Source organism: Marmota monax, unplaced genomic scaffold (assembly GCF_021218885.2).
Source record: "Marmota monax isolate L192 unplaced genomic scaffold, Marmota_monax_Labrador192_F-V1.1 WCK01_AAM20220418_F8-fsc00122, whole genome shotgun sequence".
In the NCBI taxonomy this organism is placed as follows: Eukaryota; Metazoa; Chordata; class Mammalia; order Rodentia; family Sciuridae; genus Marmota; species Marmota monax.
This window is the reverse complement of record NW_026695223.1, coordinates 3656850-3683061: the sequence shown is the minus strand read 5'-3', so window position 1 is coordinate 3683061 and position 26212 is coordinate 3656850. Positions and strand designations below refer to the sequence as shown.

Genomic DNA, 26212 nt, shown 5'->3' with positions numbered 1-26212 from the left:
CTCCTCATATGTGCTAGGCAAGTGCTCTACCACTGAGCCACAACCCCAGCTCCCGTGTTCCTCACACTTTCTAGAATTACAAGTGATACCTGCCAACTATGTTTAAGTCACTAGTGGGTATACTGTCCTTTGGCAGTGCTGGAGACCAAACCCAGGGCCTCACACAAGGCAAGCACTCTCCCACCGAGCTACATCCCTACCTCTTTAAAATATATATATTATTTTGAGACAAGGTCTAACTAAATTGCCCATGCTGCCTCAAACTTGGAATGGTCCTGCCTTAGTCTCTTGAGGAGCTGGGTTTAAGGCATGCACCACCACACCTGGTGGTATATAGCTCTTTAATGCAGAAACTGATGGTTTCATTATGTTGGTTACATACTGGTTTTATTCAGGTTTGTTGAATAAGAAAAACAAGAAAACAAGAAATCCCCCATTATTTCTGCAGGTCCAGTCCTTCTCTACAGCAGCTGTTACAAACAGCCCTGAAGTAGTGGAGTACAGTCAGCAAGGGTGTAGGCAGAGCTGTTCACAGTTCCTCTGTAATCTTTGCAAATACATATTCACTTCCTTTGGTGCCTTGCACAGTAAGGCCCTGTTAACCATGTGACAGAATAGAGGAAATACCCACAGGAAATAGTTCTAGTGACAATTTACTAGACAAGTTACAGTTTAATGATGGTGGTGGTGATTGTTTCTTTCATTTTATTATTAATATTTTTTACAATAAGGGTGTAGCCTTTATACTCCACACACACACAAAATAAAACAAGTGCTTATTACGAAAGAGTCCCTGCCCCCACCCCCCTCAGAACATCCTGAACATAGCAATTTGATGGAACAGAAAAATCAAGACAAGTCTGATTTCAAAACTTCAATAAAAAAGCAAAAGTATGTAATGCAACAGCTGTTCAACTTCCAACTCTAAATAGGCACCATCCAACAAACCCCAGTATTTTAATTTCTCCAGCACACATTCCAGTATAAATGCTCTGAACTGTAATTAGCTAGTAATTAATGGGAGTAGAACCTTAGAACAGAAGTTATATTGCTTCCCTGACCCTTTCTCTTACAGTTGGAGGGTACAGGTATTAAGGGATACAAAAGTCAGAGACAGAAGAATTAAAAAGAAAAATTCCCAAAGCTGCTGCTTGGAGTAGAAAGGAAGACAGCGTCTTACAAATGTTCAAAAAATCCCAAGGCAAGTAACACAATTCATTCACTATCACTCCTACTTGAAAGAATAAAGAGATCAATGTCGTATTATAAAAAACTGCACTCTCAGAACTGTATTACAGGTTCACCAGAAACTATGGATGTAGTTTTAGGCTTTCTCAAGGAAAACAGGTTCAGTTCAGATCAAGTTAGATACTGTACATCTAGCCTGGCTGGATCAGTGTCTGGAACTGCTCACTGTCACCCTGAACAGCTGTAAACTAAACAATAGTGTGTAACTCCGTAGGAAGCTTAAGGATTGAAGATATATACACAGCTAATTAGATCTCCCCTGCTTCGCGCTCTTCAGAGCTCCTCCTGTCTTCTGATCTGCCATTAGCACTCTCATAGGACCGCTTCTTATCTTTTCGATCTCGGTCACGAGGTGATCTGTCTCTTGAACTCCTGTCTCTGTCACGTGATGCTAAGTCTTGGTCTCTGAATCTTTCTTTTGAGGATCTGAAAAATATTAATTTGAGGAGCAAAATATGTTGGGAAACCCAAAATCCAAATTAAAGAATAGGATAAATAGAAAGCTGAAGAAATATATTAGAATATATCCAAGACAGAGGAGTCAGTTTACTGACAGAAAAGAGCACTATTAGGGTCATTGATAAGGGCTCTAAAACAAGACAGGTAGCAACAAAAGCTAGGGTCAAAAAGCATAAGCTAAAATGTCAAGATATTCTCAGTATCCTGGAGACAACCATAAAACATCTCCAATTCATAAAAAGTATTTAATATAAAAATAATACATTGATAATAGCTTTAAAAAGTAAAAGGTATTACCAAATTTTTAAAAAATATATAAGAACATGATTCCAAACTGGATGGAAATCAGTAACTTGGTATGGGGTCAGCAAATCTTTTGTTTGTTTATCTGGCCAGACAGTAAATATCTGAGGTGTTGCAGGTGACACACAGTATTTATGGTAGTAGAATTCTTTTCTTTACATCTACCTTTAAAGAATGTAAAACCATCCATAGCTTGCTGGCTATACAAAAACAGGATATAGACCTTGTGTGGCCTGTAGGGAACAGTCTGCCAACACAGACAAAAGAACTACTCAATAATATGGCTTGTAAATAACCATTTTGTTAACTTAAAAATCTGCTTTATTCCTCCTGAGTTAGATCATTAAAACCAGAATGGAAGACAAAAAAAAGATGATCGCACTATAATAAAGTTTCTTATTACCTTCTGCTTTCCCATCCCCATCCTCAGTAAGAAAGATACGTCACAAATAAGTTCATATCAGAGATTTAGAAGGAAAACGAAAGAATATTATGGGATTAGAATAGTCTTCTATACTCTCAACATCTAAATTAATCAGTAACAAATATTACTTATTTGGTTCTTTACAGGTGATGCAGAACTTTTACATAATTACCTCACCTAATCCATGTTCAAAATTAGGTTCTGGAGGCACGGCAAGACCTGGATAATACTTTTCTCATGTGCTGGCATTTGAATCCAGGCCCTTGAGTATACTTAGCATGTGTCTGCCAAGCTAAACCCCCAGCCCTGAGTAAGGAGACTTCCAGGAAGACATAAGGCAGGGAAAAAAAATACTATTATACTCCATTTTATATATACAGTTAAGAAGGATTAAACTAAAAGGTTCAAATATTCTATCATATCAACATTGAACATTTTACATAAGGTTTTAGTAAGCTTAATTTCAAAATGATGTGTTAAAAAAAATTAGAGTGCAAGAATAGTGACTGCAAATTTAAACTAGTCTTATCCATAGCCTTTATGGGAATGAAATATGAAGAGAGATGATAGAAATGATACCTAAGAATAAAGACATTACCTACTGGTAAATCCCAGAGGTCAGTGATAATAACTGAAGGTGAGCATCAACTAACACTTTCTGAGAAATCACAATGTCCCACACAGGAGCAATTTCCATACACTACTTTATTCATACTACCAATAATCCTAATAAAGCAAATAAATATGTACTATCTCTACTTAAGAAATGGGGAAAGACAGAAGGGATAATGAAGATATTGGGCAAAGCGCCAGACCCGAGTCTGTCTCTGAAGTCTGCACTATTCATTTCTACACAGAGCAAGAGCAGAAAGCTACAAATAGTCCTCACTGACCCACGGGAAATGTTGCCAGGGAAAGATCACAAAGACAATCTACATATATCAGAGACCAGTGCTTCACAGCTTCACAGCAGGGCAAGGAAAGAGCACAACGTCAGACTTTGAAAGGGAACTTTAACCTTCAAAAATTAAATCCACACTGGTAGCAATAACTTGATGTTGTGTGTAATAACAAGTAAGTTTTAAGGGCAATTATTTGCTAATTTTTGGTTTAAAACAATAACTTTTAAAGAGTAACTTGAATTCAAAGATGAGAAGTTCTCGAGAAAAGCAAAACTTTTAATAGTTTTACAAAAATAAGCCTCTTTATGAACATGCTGAAAATCTTAGATGTGAAGGGGTATCATGTAGTATGGGGAAAATTTCCTATACAACTTCACAAATGCAGGAAGCATCAGGGACTAAGATGACACAATCTCAGAGAAGGAGACTTCACACCCAGCCCTCCCATCTCCACCACCAATAAGGACATTTAAGAGTTCACAAACACCAGAAACAATGACAGTTGAGCAGGTCAACACAAGAAATTATCTAGATCTTCAACTGCCTAGCTGCATGATTCTCAAAATTTCTGTGTGCAGGTTAAGACTCATGGAGAATTTTTTTTAAAGGCCTATTTCTAGACACTGCACTGACGGTGGCCTCCAAGATATCCAGTTTCAAAAGTGTATGAGAAGTGGCCTTATTATAAGTAACTTTCCTACCTGATTAAATTACATCTACTTTATTCAAGTTTGATTACCTGAAGCTGTTTTTTTATTACTTTGGCATTTTCCTCATCTAAACTTAGATGGCTCACCCTATAATATCAAGGTTAGCACTATCTGTGGTCAAGGATGGCAGTCCTGTGTTGTCATACAGAGAATTTCTTAGAGCAACTTAAACATGGTTGCTCAACTATGTTATATTATTTTTTTACTAAGCATAATGTAGTAGAAAGTATATAATAATTCTTAATAAAGTCACCTTAAGGATTACTTAGAACAAGGTCAGAAATATTATAATTATAAAAATATTGATTGAGAGCCTATTAATCACTCAAGCTTGTAAATGATTTCAAGGAATGGGTAGCTGAGACTCAAAATAAAGGAAATATTTTTAACAGCTTTCCATGGATTCAGTATGGATTTAATGAAAAGGACTCCATAGAAAATGTGAGATTAGTAAGTATACTAGAAACACAAAAAATATTTATCCTCTATATACTTAAGAATGGTTATTAAGGAAGGAGAAAAGTTCAAAAAAAAAAAAAAAAGAGCAATTTTCAGTATGGTTTATATTCCATACAAATTACCTGGGTTGAGGGCTACCATGTGACCTGAGGTTTTGAGAGTTTAGTCTATATAGATTGTGAGTGCTAAACTCCTCTACCACATTCTAAGCCAAATATTCAGGTTCTCACTAAATATTCAGGTCCTTAAACATACCTTAAATATGCCTACCCTCCTTGCACCTTTTTAAGTAGTTTTTGTTATACCAAGAAGTTGTGTAGCTTCCTTAAAATTCTGAATTTGCCCTGCACCAAGCAACAGTGTATACAACAATGCATTACCTATACTTCAGATTAAACAAGAATATACTAGAATGTGTCTGCTCTGAAAAAGCGCACCAGCTCAAATAAGTTTGGAAAATAGTAAGTCAAACAAAGCTAAACAACTCTTTTAATGAAAGGACTTCTCAGAGTCCCTAATTTGTTAATACATACTGAAAAAACTGAAGAGTATTAGTATCTAAAAATTATTTGCCTGTAAAATACGTTTTTTCAAGACATACTAAGCAGAGAAAAGCAGTAACCTCTGCACATATCAGTTTCAATTTCTTCCTCTGGCTCATATGTAATTTATTCTTTCTGAACTACCCATATAATCAGGAAAAAAATGTATACACCCACACACAAATGTGTACATATCACCAGGTGCAAGTTTTCAAACCAATAATCTAAACTCTAAACATAAGTAACATAAGTAAACAAAAGGCTAAACCATCAAGGTAGCTCCATATCCTCTGATTGGCACATCAGTACCTCCTCTTGGATCGCTCTCTGCTCCTATCTCTAGAACTGTGACGACTTCTCTGGTGACTACGGCTTCGGCTGCGGCTGCTGGAGCGGGATCTGTGGCGATGGCGTTTCTCCCGAGACTTGGATCGAGTCCTCCTCTTGCGTTCTCGAGACATAGAGCGAGACCGGTGTCTGCGATGCTCTCTGGACCTGGATCTACAAAAAGACAAGATTTTATTTCATTTTATTATAATGTTGTAAGCAATACATTTATTATTTACTAATGCCTATTCTTTAAAGAGAAATTATTCCTTAGTAGCCTGTCTTACTGCCAATTTTATTCCAAATCAACTCAATTTATACTAAAATAAATTGCTATATGTTAACACCTGCAAACAAGAAAATACCAATTCTGAGAGGTCAATCAGTATTGTGTAAATTTACTTCAGGAATATAACAAATGAGAGCAACAATCTTCACAACTACTACATGCTAGGAATTATAATGTCTAAATGCTTTAGGGACTTAATTGCATTTAGACTAAGAATTTTTGAAATATGTTAGAAATTAAATTATGTACCTGATGGACATGGACAGAAGGAAGGAGAAGCATGGAAAAGAATACTATTCGGGATAAATTATCCTCTCTGAATTGAAAAGGCTATATGACCACAGATGTAAGTTTTAAATACCCACAGTATAATAGATCACAGTGTAATTAAAACAGCGAGGTAGTTCTCTATTCAAGTAGCACATAACTGGAGAGGAAAAAAAAAAAACAACATGCAAAAAATCACTTTTGAGAACTTTACCTAAACTGGGGTGGGGGAGGATGTTACTAATAAGTATATAAGAGTAGAGACAGAAAAACACTTCTGTATTTTCAACCAGATCACTTGCGTGGAAGGGTAGAGGTGACATACAGAGAACAGAAATATTTGAGGGAAACAAAGAGGAGAGAAAGGTGTACTGTTTGATTTAAAAAGTTGCTTTCAGGGGGCTGGGATTGTGGCTCAGTGGTAGAGTGCTTGCCTAGCACGTGCAAGACCCTGGGTTCCATCCTCAGCACCACATAAAAATAAATAAGTAAATACTGTGTCCAGTTACAACTAAAAAATAAATATTAAAAGAAAAACTTTTTAAAAAATTGCTTTCAGATGGCACAGTGGCGCATGCCTATAATCCCAGTGGTTTTGAAGGCTGAGACAGGAGGATACAGAAATCAAAGCCAGCCTCAGCAATGGCAAAGTGCTAAGCAACTTAGTGTTACCCTGTTTCTAAATAAAATACAAAATAGGAATAGGGATGTTGCTCAGGGGTTGAGTGCACTAGTTTAAAAAAAAAAAAATGCTTTCAGAGTGATGAAGTTGTTCTAAACTAGTATGTGGTGATAGTTGCATAGCTTTAAATTTATTAAAAATCACTGACATGCAAATTTAAAATAGGTAAATCTTATGGTATAGAATGTAAATGATAAAGTGGTTTAAATTTTTAAAGTGCCTTGAGAATGTGATATTTTCTCATAACTTGATATAGTACATTCAAAAACAAATTATTCAGATACAGTTTACACTAAGTTCATTTTCAAATGATTATTTTATATAAGAAATGAAGTTGAAAAGCTTTCAATTTCTGTCAATGTTATAGTCAAGGAAAGGTAAGTAATGTGGACCTAACATCACAGCCAAACAGAATATTTCCACAACTGAAGAGTGCATTTCCAAAAAGGAGCAGAGGAAAAGAAATGTAAAATTCACTAAATAAAAATTTTATCAAGTAACATTTTGTTTAAAAACTCATTTGGACCTATTATGAATCCTTTCTTCCAATGCATATTTTTATTCAACTTTAAAATAAGTACAAGCCAGGAACAGCAACACACACCTATAATCATAGCTATTAAGAAGGCTGAGACACGTGAATTCCAAGTTTGAGAACAGCCTGGCAATTTAAGTAGACCCTGTCTCAAAAAAAAAGTAAAAAGAGGGGCTGGGCGTGGTGGCATATGTCTGTAAATCCAGCAACTTGGGAGACTGAGGCAGGAGGCCCACAACTTTAATATCAGTCTCTGCATCTTGGGCCTTCAGCGATTTTAATAAAACCCTGTCTCAAAAAATAACAAGTTTGGGAATGTAGCTCAATGGTAAAGCACTCCTGGGATCAACCCCCAGAACCGAAAAAAAAAAAAAAGGAAGGAAAGAAGGGAGGGAGGGAGGTTAGGAGAGACAGATAGATGGGGGGAGAAGGAGCGAGGGAGAGAAGGGTCAAAAAGGTCTGAGGACACAGCTCAGCGGTAGAGCACCCTGGGGTTCAACAGGTATTGCAAAACACACACACACACACACACACACACACACACCCCACAAAAAAAAGAAAGAAAAAAAAACACGTCCTTGGCCTCTAAGAGCTTATACTCTTTAGTTCTATATAGACCTCTGTCTAGTATAAACAGAGTAGGGTAAAGGTGGGTAGAGAAATGGGGAAGTAATATTTTATAAAGAATATGCAGATGGACCTGGCCTCGGTGGGGCATGCCTGTAATCCCAGAGGCTCTGGAGGCTGAGACAGGAGGATCTTGAGTTCAAAGTCAGCCTTGGCAAAAGTGAGGTGCTAAGCAACTAAGTGAGACCCTATTTCTAAATAAAATACAAAACAGGTCTAAGGATGTGGCTCAGCGGTCAAGTGCCCCTGAATTTAATTCTGGGTACCAAAAAAAAAAAAAAAAAAAAAACAAGAATATGCAGATGGGCTGGGGTATTCTCACTGGCCTGGTATTTGAGAATCCCTGGGTTAGATCTCCAGAACCATTAAAAAAAAAAAAAATAGGGAGAGGCTTTTCTGATAGGATAGCATTTTAAGGAAGACTAAAAGAAGGGAATAAGTACATTAGTCATTTTAGAGAAGAGCATACAGATGCAACGGTCCTGAGGTGGCAGAAGCCTTGGCATACTGAAGGAACCAGAGGAACCTATTTTGCTGGAATTAACTAAGGTAGGGGTAACCTCAGGGTCTTACAAGCAGGATGACTTTACCATTCAAACCAGGACACTATGAATGATCGATTATATAGAATAAGGTGGGGGTTATTAATAAAATATCCAACAGAACTATCAGAGGGTACACTGGCATTTATGGTCCCCCTACTTAAAGACTGTAATAAAGACTTTGACTTCTATGAATGAGATGGAAAACCTTTAGATGATCTAATGCCATCTATTTACTTACCTACCTACCCGTCTACCAACCAATCAACCAACCAACCAAGCCCTCTACAGAGGGCTTCCTTCCCAGCCCTCAATTTGGCAGATTTCTATTTTTTCTTTATTTTGGGGGGTATCAGGGAGCCACATCCCCAGCACTATTTTCTATTTTATTTAGAGACAAGGTCTCACTGAGTTGTTTAGTGCCTCGCTTTTGCTGAGGCTGGCTTTGAACTTGCAATACTTCTGCCTCAAACTCCCAAGCAGCTGGGATTACAGGCATGCGTCACCGCACCCAGCAAATGGTTCCTTTATTAATGTCTTGAGTTTTTGTATAATTTTTGATTTGTTTGCTTTGGGTTTCCCCCTCAACCCCAATATATACTACGCCTAGTAATTTACCACACTGACTACCACACTTACCACATCCTTGGCCCCACCCATCCCTTTTTGAGACAAAAAAGGCTCAGCTGACCTTGAATTTGTGATCCTTACACCTCAGCCTACCAAGTAGCTGAGATTATAGAGGTACGGACAACTATGCCTGGATTGTTTTTAGGGTTTTAAGCAAAAATATCACTGAAAGATTCTAAAATATACTAAGGGGTAACTAATAGAAACATGAAGTTTTTATTTCGTAACAACAAATGTTCTACTTTTTAGGACTAAGTTCTTAGAAAAAAGTTACTTTCTGGAGTTTAAGACTTTGCAGGGTTCAAAAAGGTGATGTAATATGAATATAACCAGTGTAACTCAACATCATGTACAACCACAAGAATGGGAAGCTATACTCCATGTATGTATATGTCAAAATACACTCTATGGTCATGTACAACTAAAAAGAAGAAACAAAAATTGTTTTAAAAGGTAATGTAATCAGAGCAAGAGAAATGGTAGAATCTGGAAAAGAATGAAAAAGGGCATTCTAGGTGGGAATGGATTTATAAAGAAAGGCTCAAAACAAAATGAGCACAGCAAGAAAAGAACCAAGAAAGAAGAAGTAAAACACATTTCTCTACCTTTCTCAGAAAATGTTTCGATTAATTAGAAAAAGACTTTTTAAAAATACCCCAAATATTACCACTAAAAAAATCAAAGGAAGTATTATCTGTCCCTTCCCTCCTTATATCTGTTAGTGTGCCTCTGAAATATTTTTGTACTCACAATACAAAGGGAAGAATGGTAGACTCACAAAAGACAAAAATGAGGCACAGACTAAATAGCTTAGTTTCCCTTACCTACTGAGATCTCATTCAAAAATTTATCTAACTAATCAACGTATTTCTATTTTCCACAGGTACAACAACCTCTTAGAATGCTGTTCCTTAAATGTACCACACAAACTGACTTTTTAAAAGTTACCATATTTACTTAGCATGAAAAAGATTTTAAAGAAATATTTAAGAATATTTTGACATCTTTCCCTTGTAATTCCAGAGTACTGTATATAATTTTACTCTGATAAACTTTGTGATTCAAGAATATCTTTTGATCAGTTTCTCCTAAAATGATAATGTTCAAAACTGAACCAAAACAAAGAAACAGTAATAATTTATTAATTCTCATTAACTTTTATAAGACAGTTAATTTATCTTCACTTGTTGAAAAACACAACTTCACTACCTATCTTGTATAAATACCTACCTTTTAGGATTCTTGCTATGTGATCGGGACCTAAAAAGAGAATATCTATTTTTAGAAAAGTGACTATAAATTAACAAACAGTGCAATGTGCTGTTAAATAAATTCTTCTTGACTCCTAATTTTTTTTAGTTTAAAAACATCAAAGTGTGTATTTAGCACACACTTCCCCCCCCCCTCAAATGTACCACCAATTATAGACTTCCCCATCTTGCTATATGAGATCCCTTAACTGGATACCTGGCTCTTAAATAAAAAATAATAATATGTTCCTGGAAACTAACACAATAGTATATCACACTCCTTACTGCTTCAGAAACCATTTGCTAGCCTAGAAAAATTATGTTATTTATACTTCTGTCACTTGTTTTTCCCTTCTGGGAAAAGAATAAAATTTCTATGATTTGAAATGCATATATTTGGGGGCTACAAACTCATACTATAATCCCTATAATACCCAGCTCAACTTTACATATCTTCACATGACCCAGCATACTGTTAACACACAATGAGTAATCAATCACATGTGTGTGTGTGTGTGCGTTTTGTGGTATTAAGGATTGAACCCTTGGCCTCACACATGCTAGGAAGGCACTCAACCAATTTGCAACACCCGCAACTTAGTCACTTTTTTTATTTTTGAGACATGGTTTCAGTAAGTTGCCCAGGCTGGCATCAAACTTGCAATCCTTCTGCCTTAGCCTCCCAAAAGTTACTGGAATTACATGTGTGTACCACTGTCCAGCAGACATGAGTTTTAATTCTGGCTCTACCACTCATCATCTGTGAGTGGGTCACATATATCCTCCCTTAGCTTATTAGTCTGACAGTGACAAAGAAGGATACAAAAAAAAAAAAAATTTCATTGGGGTATGTGTATATGAGGATTAGGTAAACTAATTAAGGTGAATTTCTGCAAGCCTCCCTTTTAATTTTTTGCAGTGCTGAGAATCAGACCCAGGACCCTGGGCATTGCTACACAGGCACTCTACCTCTGAGCCACAGCCCTGGCCCTAGTATAGTGAATTTCTTAGTACAATGCCTGGCATCCAGTAAGTGACAAGGATTGTTTTTCAGTTGTCCTTTTTAGCACCAAAGTCAGAATCCCTTCTCATATAATCTTTTTAAAAATATTTTTTTTAGTTGTAGTTGGAACAATACCTTTATTTTATTTATTTATTTTTTGTGGTGCTGAGATTGAATCCAGCACCCTGCATGTGGTAGGTGAGTGCTCTACCACTGAGCCACAACCCCAGCCCCTCCTATAACTTTTATACTAGCATTTAATTACACCACTTCTCTCAAGGTCACAGAGGAAAATTTTACACATTTCTGAAAGAGGTGTACTTTTTATTTGCACTGGGAATTGAACCCAGGGGTACCTTATCATTGAGCCACATCCCCAACCCTTTTTATTTTTTATTTTGAGACAGGGTCTTGCTAAGTTGCTTAGGGTCTCACTAAGTTGATGAGGCTAGCCTCAAACTTGCAATCTTCCTGAGTCACTGGGATCACAGGTGTCACCGCACCCAGCTAAAAGAGGAACACATTTAAAAATATATATATTTATTTTTTAGTTGGACACAATATCTTCATTTATTTTTATGTAGTGCTGAGGATCGAACCCAGGGCCTCACACGTCCTAGGCGAGTGCTCTACCACTGAGCCATAACCCCTGCCCCCTGAAAGAGGAATACATTTTATAATCAAAGTAGAAAAAAAAAGGTCAGCCAGCAAGCAAAGGAGTTGGTGATTTTCTTTCTCATTATCTACAAATGTGAAAGCATATTCTTGCAAAAAATGTTTGTTCTCATTTGATTATCATCTCAGTTGAATCTTAAATTCAGAATTCCAATGTTAAATAAAATGCTATTTATTCTATCCTAAATATTACAATACTTAGTAATATCCCCGTAAGAACTTAATGTACACCAAAGAACAAACAGATAAAAGTCTGAGGTAAAATTTATGGTAAATGAAAAAAATATATATTCATAGCTAGCTGTGTATGTGTATACAGAGAGAAATGGGAAAAACTGACAGCATTTCCCCTAAAGAAACAATATCCACACAGCTTTGTTCCATTTTGTTCTTAAAGTGCAAAAGGATTACCAGTTAAAAGTCAACACAAATAAAGTTTAAAATTTCTTTAATAGGCTCAAAGCTTAGAAGTAGTTAGCATGATCTACTCACATACTATAAAGGGTTTTAATGAAGTTAGGCACATCTACTAACTCTGAGAGGTGTTAAAATTTCAGAGATATCATACACATTATGATTAAGGAAACATCACCTATTAGAACCGTAAGTTAATCTCTTATAGCATGCCTGTTCATCATAAATCCATCTTAAAAAACTATGAACACAACTCACAAAGAACGTTGCCACAATGATGCTATACAGTTTTAGTTGCCAATGGGTAAAGTGACTCATATAATTCTATGCCAACCTAGTACAAATCTAGTGCAATATGAAAAACCAAAAAGCTAGAATACAGTTTTGTTATAAATCTTATAAGACCTAAAGACAAAAAGCATTTTCTATTCACTCTTCCACACATTCTATAAATTGCCTTTAGTTTAATGGCTAAGGCTTAATACAGATTGAACATCCCTAATCTGAAATTCACAACTTTTTCAGCACAGATATGATGCTCATCAAGTTTAAGATTTGGGAGCATTTCAGATCCAGAATTAGGGATGTTCAACTAGTAAGGTTTTTGCAGACACTTCAAAATCAAATAAAACCTCCCAAATCTGACACACCAAGCACTTTGGAGAAAGGATACTCAGCCTGTATGTCTGTATAAAAACTGCCTTTCATTTTTAAAAAGTAAAAGCAATTTTCCAATGCTCCAGAAGAGACTTAATGTCATCTAAAATCATGTATCAGTCAATTTCTTTTTAGAACCAGGAAACTTAACTTCAAATATTTGGACTATTTATCATGCCATACCTTCTCAGCTTCTCCCTTTCTTCCCTCTCCCTTTCTTCTCTTCGTTTCAGGCGCTCCTGGTTTCTTTTCTCCTGCTTCTCAGCTACAACTCTCTTAAAAACAATAAATAAGAAGTTTATTTACTAGGTCAATTATTAATTATCTTTACCTTAAACTTTACCATTTCTGGTTCCCAACATAGTATAATTAACTTCAAGATCTGTTGAGGAAAAAAAATTCAATTTGACCCTGTCAGATGTAACTATTAAGCTCACACCCTACTTTCTATAATCTTCCTCCCTTTTATGGAAAATGTGCAATATCGCAAACTTTTCCATGATTTCTTCATATTTTAAAATTACTTCAATAAGACTTTTCTGAATGTTTCCCAGCATTTTTATATACTTATAATGAACATCAACCATCACAAATATCCATTCCTTATCATTTCCAATGAGGCAATGGTACCATTTTAATGCTGCTGCCTTTAAAGATATGAGTAAAGTGATAAAGGATTCTGTTGCTAAGTCTGTTTCTGCAAAGAATCCCAAGTATGTAGTGTTATCAACAGAGCCCATCAACTCTCTGTTAAAATGAAACCCATTTTGACAGTTTTTAGAAACTGTGAGATTTATTCCAGCTACTCAAAAAAATGGAGAGAGGATAAATGCATACTGAAAATATGGTTATGTCCCTATTTTTTTTTTCCCTTTCTTTCTTTTTGGTACTGGGGATTGAACGCAGAGGTGCTTTACCACTGAGCTACATCCCCAGCCAATTTTATTTATTTTGAGACAGAATTTTGCTAAATTGCTGAGGGTCTAAGTTGTGAAGGTTGGCCTTGAACTTGCAATCTTCCTGCCTCAGCCTTTCCAGTCACTAGGTTTATAGATGTGCACTACCACACCTGATTTCACTGGGTGTTTTCTGACTCCTCATTATTGTAAAAGTTAAGCCATGAATCTTGGGATCAATTCCAGTGATACAATTACATGGAAAGTGACTCTCCAGTGTTGCCAATATTTGGGCCAGTCTTCAACTTGTGACAAAAGGCTACAATACCATATTCTTTAAAAATAAGCCACATCAGATAGCTGAAAGGCAAACTGATATCTAGTAACTCTGCCTTTTACCACTTCAAAATACCTCACTTTTTTTGTGTGTATGTATTTGCTTATTCCCTCAAAAGCACTAGGGAGATAAGAACTATGCTGCCTTTTTACAATAACACATATTAACTAATAGTGAGTGTCCTTCTTTCATAGGCTGTCCTAATTCCTTCCTGAAATGGAGGAAGGTAGACAAAACTAGAGGTTCTATTTTTTTAAAAAACATTTATTTTTTTTTTAAAGTTTTAGGTGGACACAATATCTTTATTTTGTTTTTATGTGGTGCTGAGAATCGAACCCAGTGCCTCACACATGCTAGGCGAGCGCTACCACTGGAGCCACATCCCCAGCCCAAAACTAGAGGTTCTATAGGCTTATATTTAGTAAAGAACTCCAAAATATTTCAACACATACTGGGCTCATTTTCTCAATTCTCCTATAAATATTATATGAATATATAATTATTGATTTTACTGAAAAGGATAACACCTTACATTTTAGGGTAAGGTGTTATTTTGTAGAAAAGGGTCAGTTTAGAAACCAGTTTAAATGACTAATTCAACACAAAATGATACCTCCCAGAATAACAGAATAATACTGAAAAGCCTTTTTCTCAGACATCATCCATTAAACCTGCCTGAATCTCCATTTATAATTCTACACTATTCAGTGTGAACTGTTGACATAAATCACAACTGAGAATACTATTCCAAAGACAACTAATAGCAGATCAAAAAATAAGTAGCAAAATAGGACAGTCAGTGATATTAATTTACCAAAGTACCTTTAATTCTTCAAGCTTCTCTCTTATTTCAATAAATCCCAGGTGCAGTTTACCCCCAAAATGATCGGCCAGTCGTCTGTCATTATCATGAAGACCTAAGTAGGCAGAGCAGACTTCACAGACCCGAAGTTTCTGCTGTTGGAAACTGGAAGCTGGCATAGAATTCCGATAAACTTCCTAAACAAAAGTGAGGGATAAAACAAAAACAAAAACATAAATTTCATTAAAAGACAAACAAAAGGCCATAGAACATTCTGGGGTCTCCAATGCCTTGCCAGATGTGTCTTCACCAACAGCTGTCACCCACCCTCTCCTCACACCTCAGGGAGGGGCCTGAAGACCAAGAAAGAATTTTCACAGCAAAGCAACCAGCTGAAATTGAATCAGTCTACACTGGCTCCATGAGAGTAAGACTCTACCTACACTGCATAGGAGAGGGAAGCCTTGGAGAGCACAGCTGCTGGATAATTGCCCTTGCTCTGAATCCTCCCCCGCACTTTTTTTTTTTAATCTGCCTTTTAAAAAAAATCTTAGGAACATTAGTTTTATTACACAATGTATGAGAAACAGAAATTTATTAAGAACCATCTCTATTCTCCTAGAAGTATGAAGAAAGGACAGAGAACAGCAGGGCAGGAGAAAGTGTCCCAGGGAAAAGAGCCTCTGATGTCTCTTGCAGGTGGAGACAGGAGACTCCTGGTAGAATCGAGCTCCTGGCCGGAATCCGTGCAGAAAGCCTGAGCCAGACTGCATGCACACCACATGCACGTCACAGTGATGCCCACACACCAGGATCCACAGATCTCAGGGTCTTTTCACTGTCCACTGATTTGTCTGTCTCTGTATTTTCATTGGAGTCACTCTGCTTCTAAATCTAGCACGTTTCTGCCCTCTTTTTTCTCTGAATGCCAGCTCACAAAACCAAGGCATGCAACAACACAGTTGTTGAACGTAAGTGGCTACCCTCCTAGTAACCAACCCCCTTCTAGCCCTTGCTGTTGTTATGGACTGCCCTATAGAGATACCTTGGGAGGATGTGCTGTTGTCTGCTATGGCTCAACTACTGTGGATAGGAGGCTATGCTGGGAGTGGAGATCCTCACATGCAGGAAACAGACAGATAGAAGGCACACTGGCACATCCACCACCTGACTTCTTGCTTAGCCATCTCGGGTAGCTGATGCTCAAAGGGATAGAGGGAGGGTAGAAAGGGCAGGCTCACTGGCACTTTTAAGTGAATATTGAAAGGATATATAGGACCTGGCAAGGCCTAACTCCCCAACACATAGGCTTCACCTGGAATGTGTAAGCATGCCCATGGATTATCTAGTGCTGGGGTACCAGGTATGTAGCCACTCCTCATTGTATTTAGATTTGCCAGGGACACCCAGGTATTACAGGGCTCAAAACCCTCGTCAAGCATGATTGCCATAATTGTTGGGTCCAGGCTTAACAGAATAGCTGGGTAAATATTCCTCACCCTGGCTCTATCATGGGTGGCTCATTATTTGCTCTACTGTGGGCCTCTGTGTGGGGTCCACCATCAGTATTTGACTGATCAGCATTCCATGCTTCCTTGGAAATGTGCAGGGGATTGTCATATCTTGCCTGCATGAACTTCTTCACTTAGTGGTGTTTGCCATAAATCAGTGACACCCAGGCTTTAGACATCCACCGTGGGGCCCTCATATTCTTTCCACTGGATGACTTCAGGGGTAAGGTAGAGGAGAGTGCCCTCAAACTCATTCAGCTTCTGCCCAGCCATGAATCCAGTGCTCTGGCTGAAGTGGACAAGTTTGAAATTGCCTCCAGCAATCTCCAGGATGTTCTCTATCTTAAGGTGTAGGTGCACAATGTCGTCCTTGTGGCAGTAGCTCAGGACACATATGACCTGCCTGCATAGTCTTCAGGTCTCTTCCTCCAACATACCACCAGACTCCAAGAGGCAGTGCCATAGCTGTCCCCCATGTGCATGCTCCGTGACAATGTAAGCTACCCTGCCCAATGCCCCTTAGGATCCGATTATGTCCATGAAGTTGGTCTTGTAGCACCTGGGCCCTTGCAGCACTACACTGTTCTGACTACTTTTCCTACCTATCACTGGAATACCAAATAAGGATGCCAGATTAAAAGCAAACAAACAAACAAAAAACCAAAATAAACCCAAGTTTAAAATATATATCAAAACACCACAACTATCAACCACACTATCTAGAAGTCCAACAGCTCACCACCACCAAAAGTTTTCTGTACTTAGAGATAAAAACAGCCAGTCTTTTATCCAGCCAGTATTTGAAATTCCCTCACAATGGCTCCTTATGAGGTGACAGCAGGAAACGGCCCAGTCACCCCAGTGCCCATCTCAGTTTTTGGCCTCTAGGATCTTTCTGACTTTCATGATAAGAATCTAAAAAAGGACCAGGCTGATATGGTGGCCCATGCCTGTAATCCCAGCAATCCCAGGAGGGTGAGGCAGGAGGGTCACAGAAGTTCAAAACCAGTCTCAGCAATTTAGTGAGGCCCTAAGCAACTCAGTGAGACCTTGTCTCCAAATAAAAAATAATAAAGGGCTGTGGACGTGGCTCAGTGGTTAAGCACCCTTGGGTTTAAACACTAGTATAACAAAACAAAATAATAAGAAATTGACTCAAGAAGCCTTTTGCTTCTGTGAGTTATGGAGACTGATATTTACTTGCTTAGAAATTAAAATTCGTAGAATTTAAAAAAAAAGTCAAACAAGAGGGCTAGGAATGTGGTTCAGTAATAGAATGTTTGTGTACATGAACAAATCTCTAAGACTGACCCCTTGAAAAAAAAAAAAAAAAAAAGGCATGCAAGAAAATATAAAAGCATGGCTATTTTGTTACGAAAAGTATACATTCTCCATTGTCCCCCTGTCCACTACATCCTTTCTTAGACTACTTCCCTAGAGGTCAAAAGTCACAGGTCACAGGTCCACATACCTTTTGCCAAGAAACTACCTTAATAGTTCTACCACGATACAAAATACAACAGTCTGAAAAGGGTTTCTCAATGTTCTTTTCTATAGTTTTTGTTAAAAATGTGATGTGGTCAGCCTCTAAACTGCATACCAGTGAAGGGTCAAGCAAACAGAAGCCACCTATAATTGTAAAGGAGTACATGTTTTCCACATTGTTAGACTTCCTTCCCAAAGATTATTTTCCCCTCCTCGGAAATATGGATATGCATACACATGATAAGTCTCCCCACTAAAAGGAATACAGTTCTACTAAGATAAGAGATAAAATGTGTCCCGAGATTAAATTATCTTTTACTCACACATTTTCATTTGTATGAATTAATTCATTAAACAGTAAAAAATGGTGAGTTTGCCTATATATTGTCCTCTTTTTTCTTTACTAACAGGACTCTGGCTTTTATTTGAGGTAGCAACACACCCAGCTAAAAATATGACATTTTCCAAGCTTCCACAGAACTTTGCCTAAAATACTAGTGGAAACTGCCAGGCAGAATCTATAGGAAAGTTCTTCAAAAGAGAATAAATAAATTGAGATAAAAACCCATCACTGGCTGATGTAACCCTGCAGATAAAAAGGAATGAGAAAGCGTATTTACAAAGGCTTAAAAGTGTCAATACCAAGATATTTACTAGTTACAAAAGAGAAACGCAGTAACTTCCCAGAAAAAAAAAATATGTACCATCACCAAAAATGGGGAAAACCACTAACAAATGTTTCAAAACGATACATCACTACAGTGGTATTCCTATAAAAATCTAATCATGAGAGGCTCAACATGTAGTTCAGTGGTAGAGCACTTGCTCAGTATGTGCAAAACCCTCTTTTCAATCCCCAGTACATGAAGGGAAAAAAAAGAAAGGAAGGAGAAAGGACAAAACAAGAAAAGCAAGAAAGGGAAGATAAGAGAAAAAAGAAATCTAACTACGAGAAAATGTTAAGACAAACTCTAACTAAAGGACATTTTACAAAATAACTGATGAATACTTATCCAAACTATGAAGACTGTATTCTTCAAAGACAGACTAGAACAGTTCCAGATTAAAGGAGACTAAAGAGGCCTAACTAAATGACACATATAATCTTGGACTGGATCTTGGAGACGAAAAATTTTCTTTCTTTAAGAATAAAGAATATGGGCTGGGGTTGTGGCTCAGCGGTAGAGCACTCGCCTCGCGTGTGCGAGACCCTGAGTTCGATCCTCAGCACCACATAAAAATAAATAAGTGAAATAAAGGTATTGTGTCCAACTACAACTAAAAAATAAATATTAAAAAAGAATAAAGAATATTATTGGGACAACTGATGATATGTGAACAAAGTCTTTAACAGCCTTGTATAAATACTAATTCTTGATTTTCATAATTGTGTTGTGTTTATATAATAAAACATCTTTGTTTTTAACACAAAGTATTTGGGTTAAAGAAGCATCTGTTTTCAGAGTCTCTTTATCATTAGGCAATATTTGCAGCCCTTTTTTAAAAAAATGATTTTATTATGAGACAGGGTCTCACCAAGTTGTCCAAACTAGTCTTGAACTTGTAATCCTCCTGCCTCAGCCTACAGAGAGCTGGGATTATAGGTGTTAGCCATTGGCCTGACAAGAGGCATCTTAACTGTAACAAATAGACATAGTTTAGCCACATACAGGGAAAAAATGATAAAGTAAATGTTACTTTAAATGGGGTAAAGGATAGAGGAGAAAGTCTTTGTACTATTTTTTACTTTTGTGAAAACAAATCAAAATAAAAATTTTTAAATTAAAACATACATGTACAGATACATGAAGGCATGTCAACTCCATTTTAATGCTTTGATCTTTTTACTTCCTTCACGTAAGGCTGTAGTTTAGACCAATACTGCCACAAATTGATAAACATCAAGATGAGTCCACACAGAAAGGATGGCTAAACATAGAACTAGAAATAGTCTGTATGTTGGATGGCATTATGGGGTCAAATTATGTTTCCCTAATCCTAAATATTAGCTGAGAAAATTTGTGGCTTTTAAGCCACAAATTAGTTTTTTTATTATATAGAGCTGAGCACAATCTATAATAGAAAAGTAAAATTTTTAAAGTGTTATTCTTAGTAAAAACCAACTGATAATAATATATGCATAAGAGGCTAACAATGTTAAGCTACTGTGTAATATTAGTAAACCTCTGACTACACATATATTAAGATTCACAGAACCAGGTGCAGTGGTGCACGCCTGTAACCCTAGTGGCTTGGGAGGCTGAGGCAGGAGGATTGTGAGTTCAAAGGCAACCTCAGCAACAGCGAGGTGCTTAGCAGCTCAGTGAGACCCTGTTTTTATTATTATTATTTTTATTTTTTGAGAGAGAGAGAGGAGAGAAGAGAATTTTTAATATTTATTTTTAGTTTTTCAGCAAACACAACATCTTTGTTTGTACGTGGTGCTGAGGATCGAACCCGGGCCGCACGCATGCCAGGCGAGCGCGATATAGCTTGAGCCACATCCCCAGCCCGAGACCCTGTTTTTAAATAAAATAAAAAATAGGGCTGGGGATGTGGCTCAGTGGCTGAGTGCCCCAGAGTTCAATCCTCAGTACCAAAGAGGGGAAAAAAAATTCATGAAACTGGCAATTATATTGAAGGAAAAGAAATAATGCTCACTAGCTTGATTATCTTAAGAGTCATCATGGAAATTAACTATAATTTAGCTATAGCCATAAAGTACTTTTCATTTAAAAATTACTGTTTATTTTCTGGATTGACAAAATTGCACTTACAGAAACCCTAAATATTTAGACACTGAAATTATCAAGAATGGCTATATGGTATATCTTTTTCTATCTTTCTATTATTATTGGCCATTTAAATTTAACATAATTGTTGGTATACTGGGTTTAAATTTACCATCTTGCAATTTATTTTCTACTTGTTCTTTACATTATTTATTCCTTTGCTCCTGCTTCTTTCTTTTAGAGTATTTTTTTAGAATTCCATTTTATTACTACTATTATCTATAGCTCTTTTTTCTACCTCTAATATTGTCTCTAGGGCTTATGGTATAAAACTAACAGAAACTTAATTTACAAGAAAGCCTAGGTAGTTATATAAATATTAGATAAAATAGAACTGAAAGCAAGGGACATTCCCAATAAGGGGGGATATTTGGAAATAATTAATGGGTCCATTCATCAAAAAGGCATAATCCTAAATGTATATTCACCTAATAAAAGAGCTTCAAAACAGATGATGAAAGCAACGAAAAAAACACAGATATACATCCACAATTACTATAGCTGAAATTTATCCACTCCCCTCTCAATAAACAGCAAAATAGAAAATCAATAGGAAAAGCTGGGCATATAGTGGCATGCACCTATAATCCCAGCTATGCGGGAGGATATCAAGTTTGAGGCCAGCCTGGGTTACTTGGTGAGATCTCTCCTCAGAATACAAAATAAGAAGGGCTGGGGATGTAGCCCTGTGGTGCTCTACCCAGTGCTTTCCCACTGGGCTAAATCCCAAGTTCCACCCCCCCCCCCAAAAAAAAAACCTTTCACAAATAAAACTCCAGTCCTAGATGGTTTGTGGTAAATTCTACCCCAAGAAATAATACCAATTCTAGAAAAAAAACATTTTCAGAAAGAGAAAACACTTTCCAACTCGTTTTATAAATTGATATTACCCTGATACCAAACCAAAGACAAAGTTTTTACATCAATAAGTGATTAAGAATTAAGACTGGTTAGAGGGGCCAGGGATGTGGCTCAGTATTAGAGGGCTTGCATAAGGCCCTAGGTTTGATCCCCAGCACAACACAAAACAAAACAAAAAAAGACTTAAGACTGATTGGAAAATAATATACTGGGCATAAGTCTTCCTTCAACTCTCTCCTTTCTGTGGAAAACATCTAACATGTATTAGTTTCTTCCCTTCCTTTAAGTAATATTTTTATTATAATCACATAATATCATAAGGAATATTGAACAATATTTTCTTGATGTTCAGGGTCATCATTGTAACGGTGGCATTATAGGAGTACTATGAGGAGCAATCACCATAGTTTTTCCTTTTCTCCTCCCTCCCTCAATTCTTGCCTTTCTCCTCTGCTGACCAGCAACATTAAGGGAGGTTAAGGAAAGATGCTAAAGGAGATATACTAAAATAAGAAAGCTGTGATAAGGACTTCTCAGGAGCCACCCTACAGTGTTAGAACTGAGATAATGATCCATCAGACCACAACTTGACCAAGACCGCTTAACAATGCATACTTCTTCCCCAATGCCCCTTTCTCCTTCTATTTAAACTTTCAGGTCATGTCAGCATCTGGAAAACATGCCTAAAAACATGTCTTCCCAGTGTGGCTACACTAATTAAAGTTACTTTCCTGCTTTTTGCAATTACCCTTTGGGTTTGATATTTGGGCTGAGTGGCCAGCCCTGGATTTTGTACCTGACCTGGGACTCCTATAATACTTTTAGTTCATATTTTGTGGGAAATCAAAAAATCACTGTGAAATTTAAAAAGAAAAAAAAGAAAGAAAGAAAACTTCCCAAGAGCTAGGGATATGGCTCAGTGGTAGTCTGCCTAGCATGTGTGAGGCCTGGGTTCCATCCCAGCACCACAAAAATTTTTTAAATTAATAAATAAAATGGCTTACCTATATTCTGCCTTTCCTCTCCAGTCTGAAGATCATCAATGATACCAGAAAAGAAGGAAAGAAGGAAAAAGAATAGGCACCCTAAAGCAGTTTGAGTGATAGGGCTTTCCTTTTCATTTTTGATCTGGTCACAAAAGACCCTGTCCTCTTTAACAATTAAACCTCACTGGTGAGAAGTTTAAGAAAAAAAAAAAGATTAGAGTTGGGGAAGATGCCTGGGGTTGAGGAAAAAAACACTGAAAGTAGGTAATCATAAGTCAGACAACCTATAGAAGCCATTCAGATTACTGTAAAGCAAACCAGATGTGATCATTTAGGAACAGTGGACACAGGCAAAAGAGTACAGTATAATCCCTACCAAAGACATTTGATTTCCTAAAATCTATCAGATGTTCCAATCAAAACAGAACTTTATAGGATATCAGATTTCGACCTGTGCTGAGAAAGAAGGAGGAGGTTGGGGATGCAGCTCAATACCAAGACACCTGCCTAGCACGTATGAAGCCCTGAGGTTCGATCCCAATCCCAAACACCACCAAGAAACCAAGAAAAAAGAATGAGAGAAGGCTCCAAGGCATTCGCAGATTAGACTAAGGTGGGAAGAGAATCAAGAATACTATAGCATGGGAGTGAATGAGGGATAGGTTGTCACAGTAACCAAGAATCTGTAGAGTATGCATGTGTCTGTGTCTATAACTGTTGAGTGTATGTGACTAGATAGTTTAATACACCTACAAGTTACAAATTTCAATAGATCCATGGCTCCAACTTCCCTAAAACCACTAATTTTGACATAAAACCCAACAGCATAGCACAGACCACTTAAATATTTTCAAATTGGCTTAAATTCCCTTTTAAAACTTTGTAAAAATTTCTAGTCAAATATACCATATGAACAGACACTAAGGTTATACTACTATTAAGAACTTACCTCTGCTTCTCTTTTCTTTGCCCGTGCTTTCTCTACTTCATCCATTACTTTCTGGGATTCTTCCACATTCCCTTCAGCTCCTAGTTGTTCCACCTTGGCTAATAATTTACCAATTTCTTCATTTAATTCATGAACACGTTCTGCCTAGAAACAAACAGAAAAGAAAATCATGAAAAAATAAAAGAATATTAAACTTCAAAGTATTTCAGAAATGCTCAGAAAACATTTGTTATCTAAGAAAATATGATCACATCCACTGGGACACTAGGATGTTCTGAGGCTGCCTGCCTACACCTCAGTGAAGGTCAAAGATACTAGCAAGCAATAGAACTGCTACTTTGTAGCCTGTGCTTAGGTATACTTAAGTGTAAAACACCTTTCCTCCCATGATCTGGACCTCTCTATGTTCCCAAATCATCTCTTGCTGTTTCCTCTCCTCATAATATAAACTACATTATCTTTAGTTTTCCAAACTTACCCTGTTTCTGCTTGTTTTTGCACAGATTGTTCCTCTTCCTGGTATGTCCCCCTTACCTGTCTAATGAATATCTATTCATTCAACAAGATCTGATTCCAAGAGTGTTTTCTGTGAAGCATTTCTGAAAAATCATCACATGCCAGCCCCACTGAAACATGTAAGCACAAATGACCATATTCTCCTTTGTGTCATTTTTCACAATTACTTTTATACATATCATATAACTTAAAGATAGCTGTCTGAATTTCCCATCTTTGTATCTCTAATGTCCAAGAAACATAAGTTCAAATATGAATTAAAGAAATGAACTAGTGGATGCTCTGTAAAGCTAGAGGTGAACATACTTTAAAAGTCCCATATCTGAATTGCTGATAAACCAATTACTGAATGTGAAATTGTAGCCAGTTAGATACACCTGAATCCATTTCCTCATCTGAGAGGAATAATACCTGTCCCATGAAGTTGTGAAAAATTTAAAAAAATGCTTTGTATGTATACTGCAAAGCAGTATTATTTTCGTAACACCTGCATGTCACCCTCCCTCCATGAGTCCATGTTTTCCATTGGTATTCATTTTTGACTTAGGTTTGATATATTCTTCCTCATCATCATCCTGGGAAACTAGTTCCCTCATACTGTTTTAATGGCACATGACAGTCTTTCCTTTGAATCAAAATAAGTATTCAGTCTCTATGTGGCCAATCATATTAGCAAATAAGGTTTTTATGTGATGTGAACATCCAGTCTCAACAAACTAGATGGTCAACAATCTTTACATCTCAAAGTTCCTTCAACCCAAGATGTTCCTTCTCTAGAAGACATTCCCAACTCTGTTATCACTATTTTTCCTCTTTATCAAAGTAGTACTTTCCTTTAAAAATCTGTCACTGTTTAACTGCATTAATGCCCAGAGCTTCACCCTCTCCAGTATCCCTGCCCTCTGCCATGTTAACTAAGTACCATTGTCTTCTGACTCAACTTGGCCATGCAATTGCTTCAGTTAAAGGAAGGACAGTTAATATGACCCAAGGAAGTCTTGAAAAACACTTCTATGACTAGGTGTAATGTTTCTGCACATCTTTCACCATTATGAAAACATGGCCAAGCTAGCCTTCTGAGTATGGCTCAGTAGTCTCCAGCTGACTATAAAACATGTGACAGGAAAAATAGTCAAGTTTAATCTACATAATTGACTACACACTAATGAACTAAATAAATACTGACTTGTCTAAGTCACTGAATTTTGAGGTGGTTTTGTTTTACAGCACTTTTGTAGTATACAATGCTGTATAACTAATTCACCTTGGGCTCTACATAGCATTTGTCAATCTCTTTTAACCATGAAATACTATATCCCTTATAATTCAGAATGACCTTTTAAAGACAGGGTCTCACTGAGTTGCTTAACACCTTGCAGTTGCTGGGGCTGGCTTTGAACTCACTATTCTCCTGTCTCAACTTCCAGAGCTGCTGGGATTACAAGTGCATGCAACCACTCCCGGCTCAGGATGGCCATCTTAATAGTTCCTTATCTTTAGAGAACTCTGCTTAAAAGGCCAGCTGAAAGTAAACCTTTTTTCACACAAGGGAATCTATTTCCCTTTGCACATACTATCCAAACACTATATATGAATCCTGTCATATGAACTTTACCTTAGGAACACTCTTGAACTGCATTTTGGTAAAAGGCAATGGATTATACAGAATGGTTCAAAATTTATGTTGTAAAATATTAAGTTATCAAATCATCCAAATGCAATATATAGGACCTTGTTTAGATTCTGATTATTACAAACTGACTCACAGGAAAAAAGAAACATATTTGGATATCAGATAGGATTAAAGGATTAATGTATGTGATATTGTGGTTGTTTTATAAAGAGACAAAATGATGTGACACCTAGAATTTACAACAATGAAACAATAACAGAAAACCGATCGCTTTGAAATTCAGTGATGGATTCACTGGGTATCATTATCCTTTCTCCCAACTTGTTGTGTGTTTTTAAAGTAATGAGTCAATACTGTCATGTATAACTAAAAAGAACAATGAAAAAAAGTAACAAGTTAGGCAAAACATGAAGAACAATCAAAACGCAACATTAAAAAAACTAGCAATTGGGCTGGGGTTGTTGCTCAATGGAAGAGCACATGTAAGACACTGGGGTTG

General features: G+C 37.0%; 1 protein-coding gene across 11 annotated transcripts in view; it reads right to left on the bottom strand.

The window, feature by feature from the left end:
• Positions 1 to 688: 688 nt before the first annotated feature.
• The window catches only part of Luc7l2 (LUC7 like 2, pre-mRNA splicing factor), a 71055-nt gene continuing 45531 nt past the window's right edge, over positions 689 to 26212 (bottom strand). For 8 of the 11 annotated variants that reach the window (XM_046434232.2, XM_046434234.2, XM_046434240.2 and 5 more), the window contains 6 exons: positions 23565 to 23708; positions 15001 to 15177; positions 13129 to 13220; positions 10177 to 10206; positions 5357 to 5548; positions 689 to 1674 (listed from right to left, as the gene is read on the bottom strand). In XM_046434232.2, coding sequence (XP_046290188.1) covers positions 1497 to 1674; positions 5357 to 5548; positions 10177 to 10206; positions 13129 to 13220; positions 15001 to 15177; positions 23565 to 23708 — 813 coding nt within the window. In that variant the 3' untranslated portion in view covers positions 689 to 1496. Of the gene's footprint in view, positions 1675 to 5349; positions 5549 to 10176; positions 10207 to 13128; positions 13221 to 15000; positions 15178 to 23564; positions 23709 to 26212 lie in introns of those variants that run through there. The other 3 variants (XM_046434233.2, XM_046434239.2, XM_046434242.2) reach the window with 2 other exon arrangements.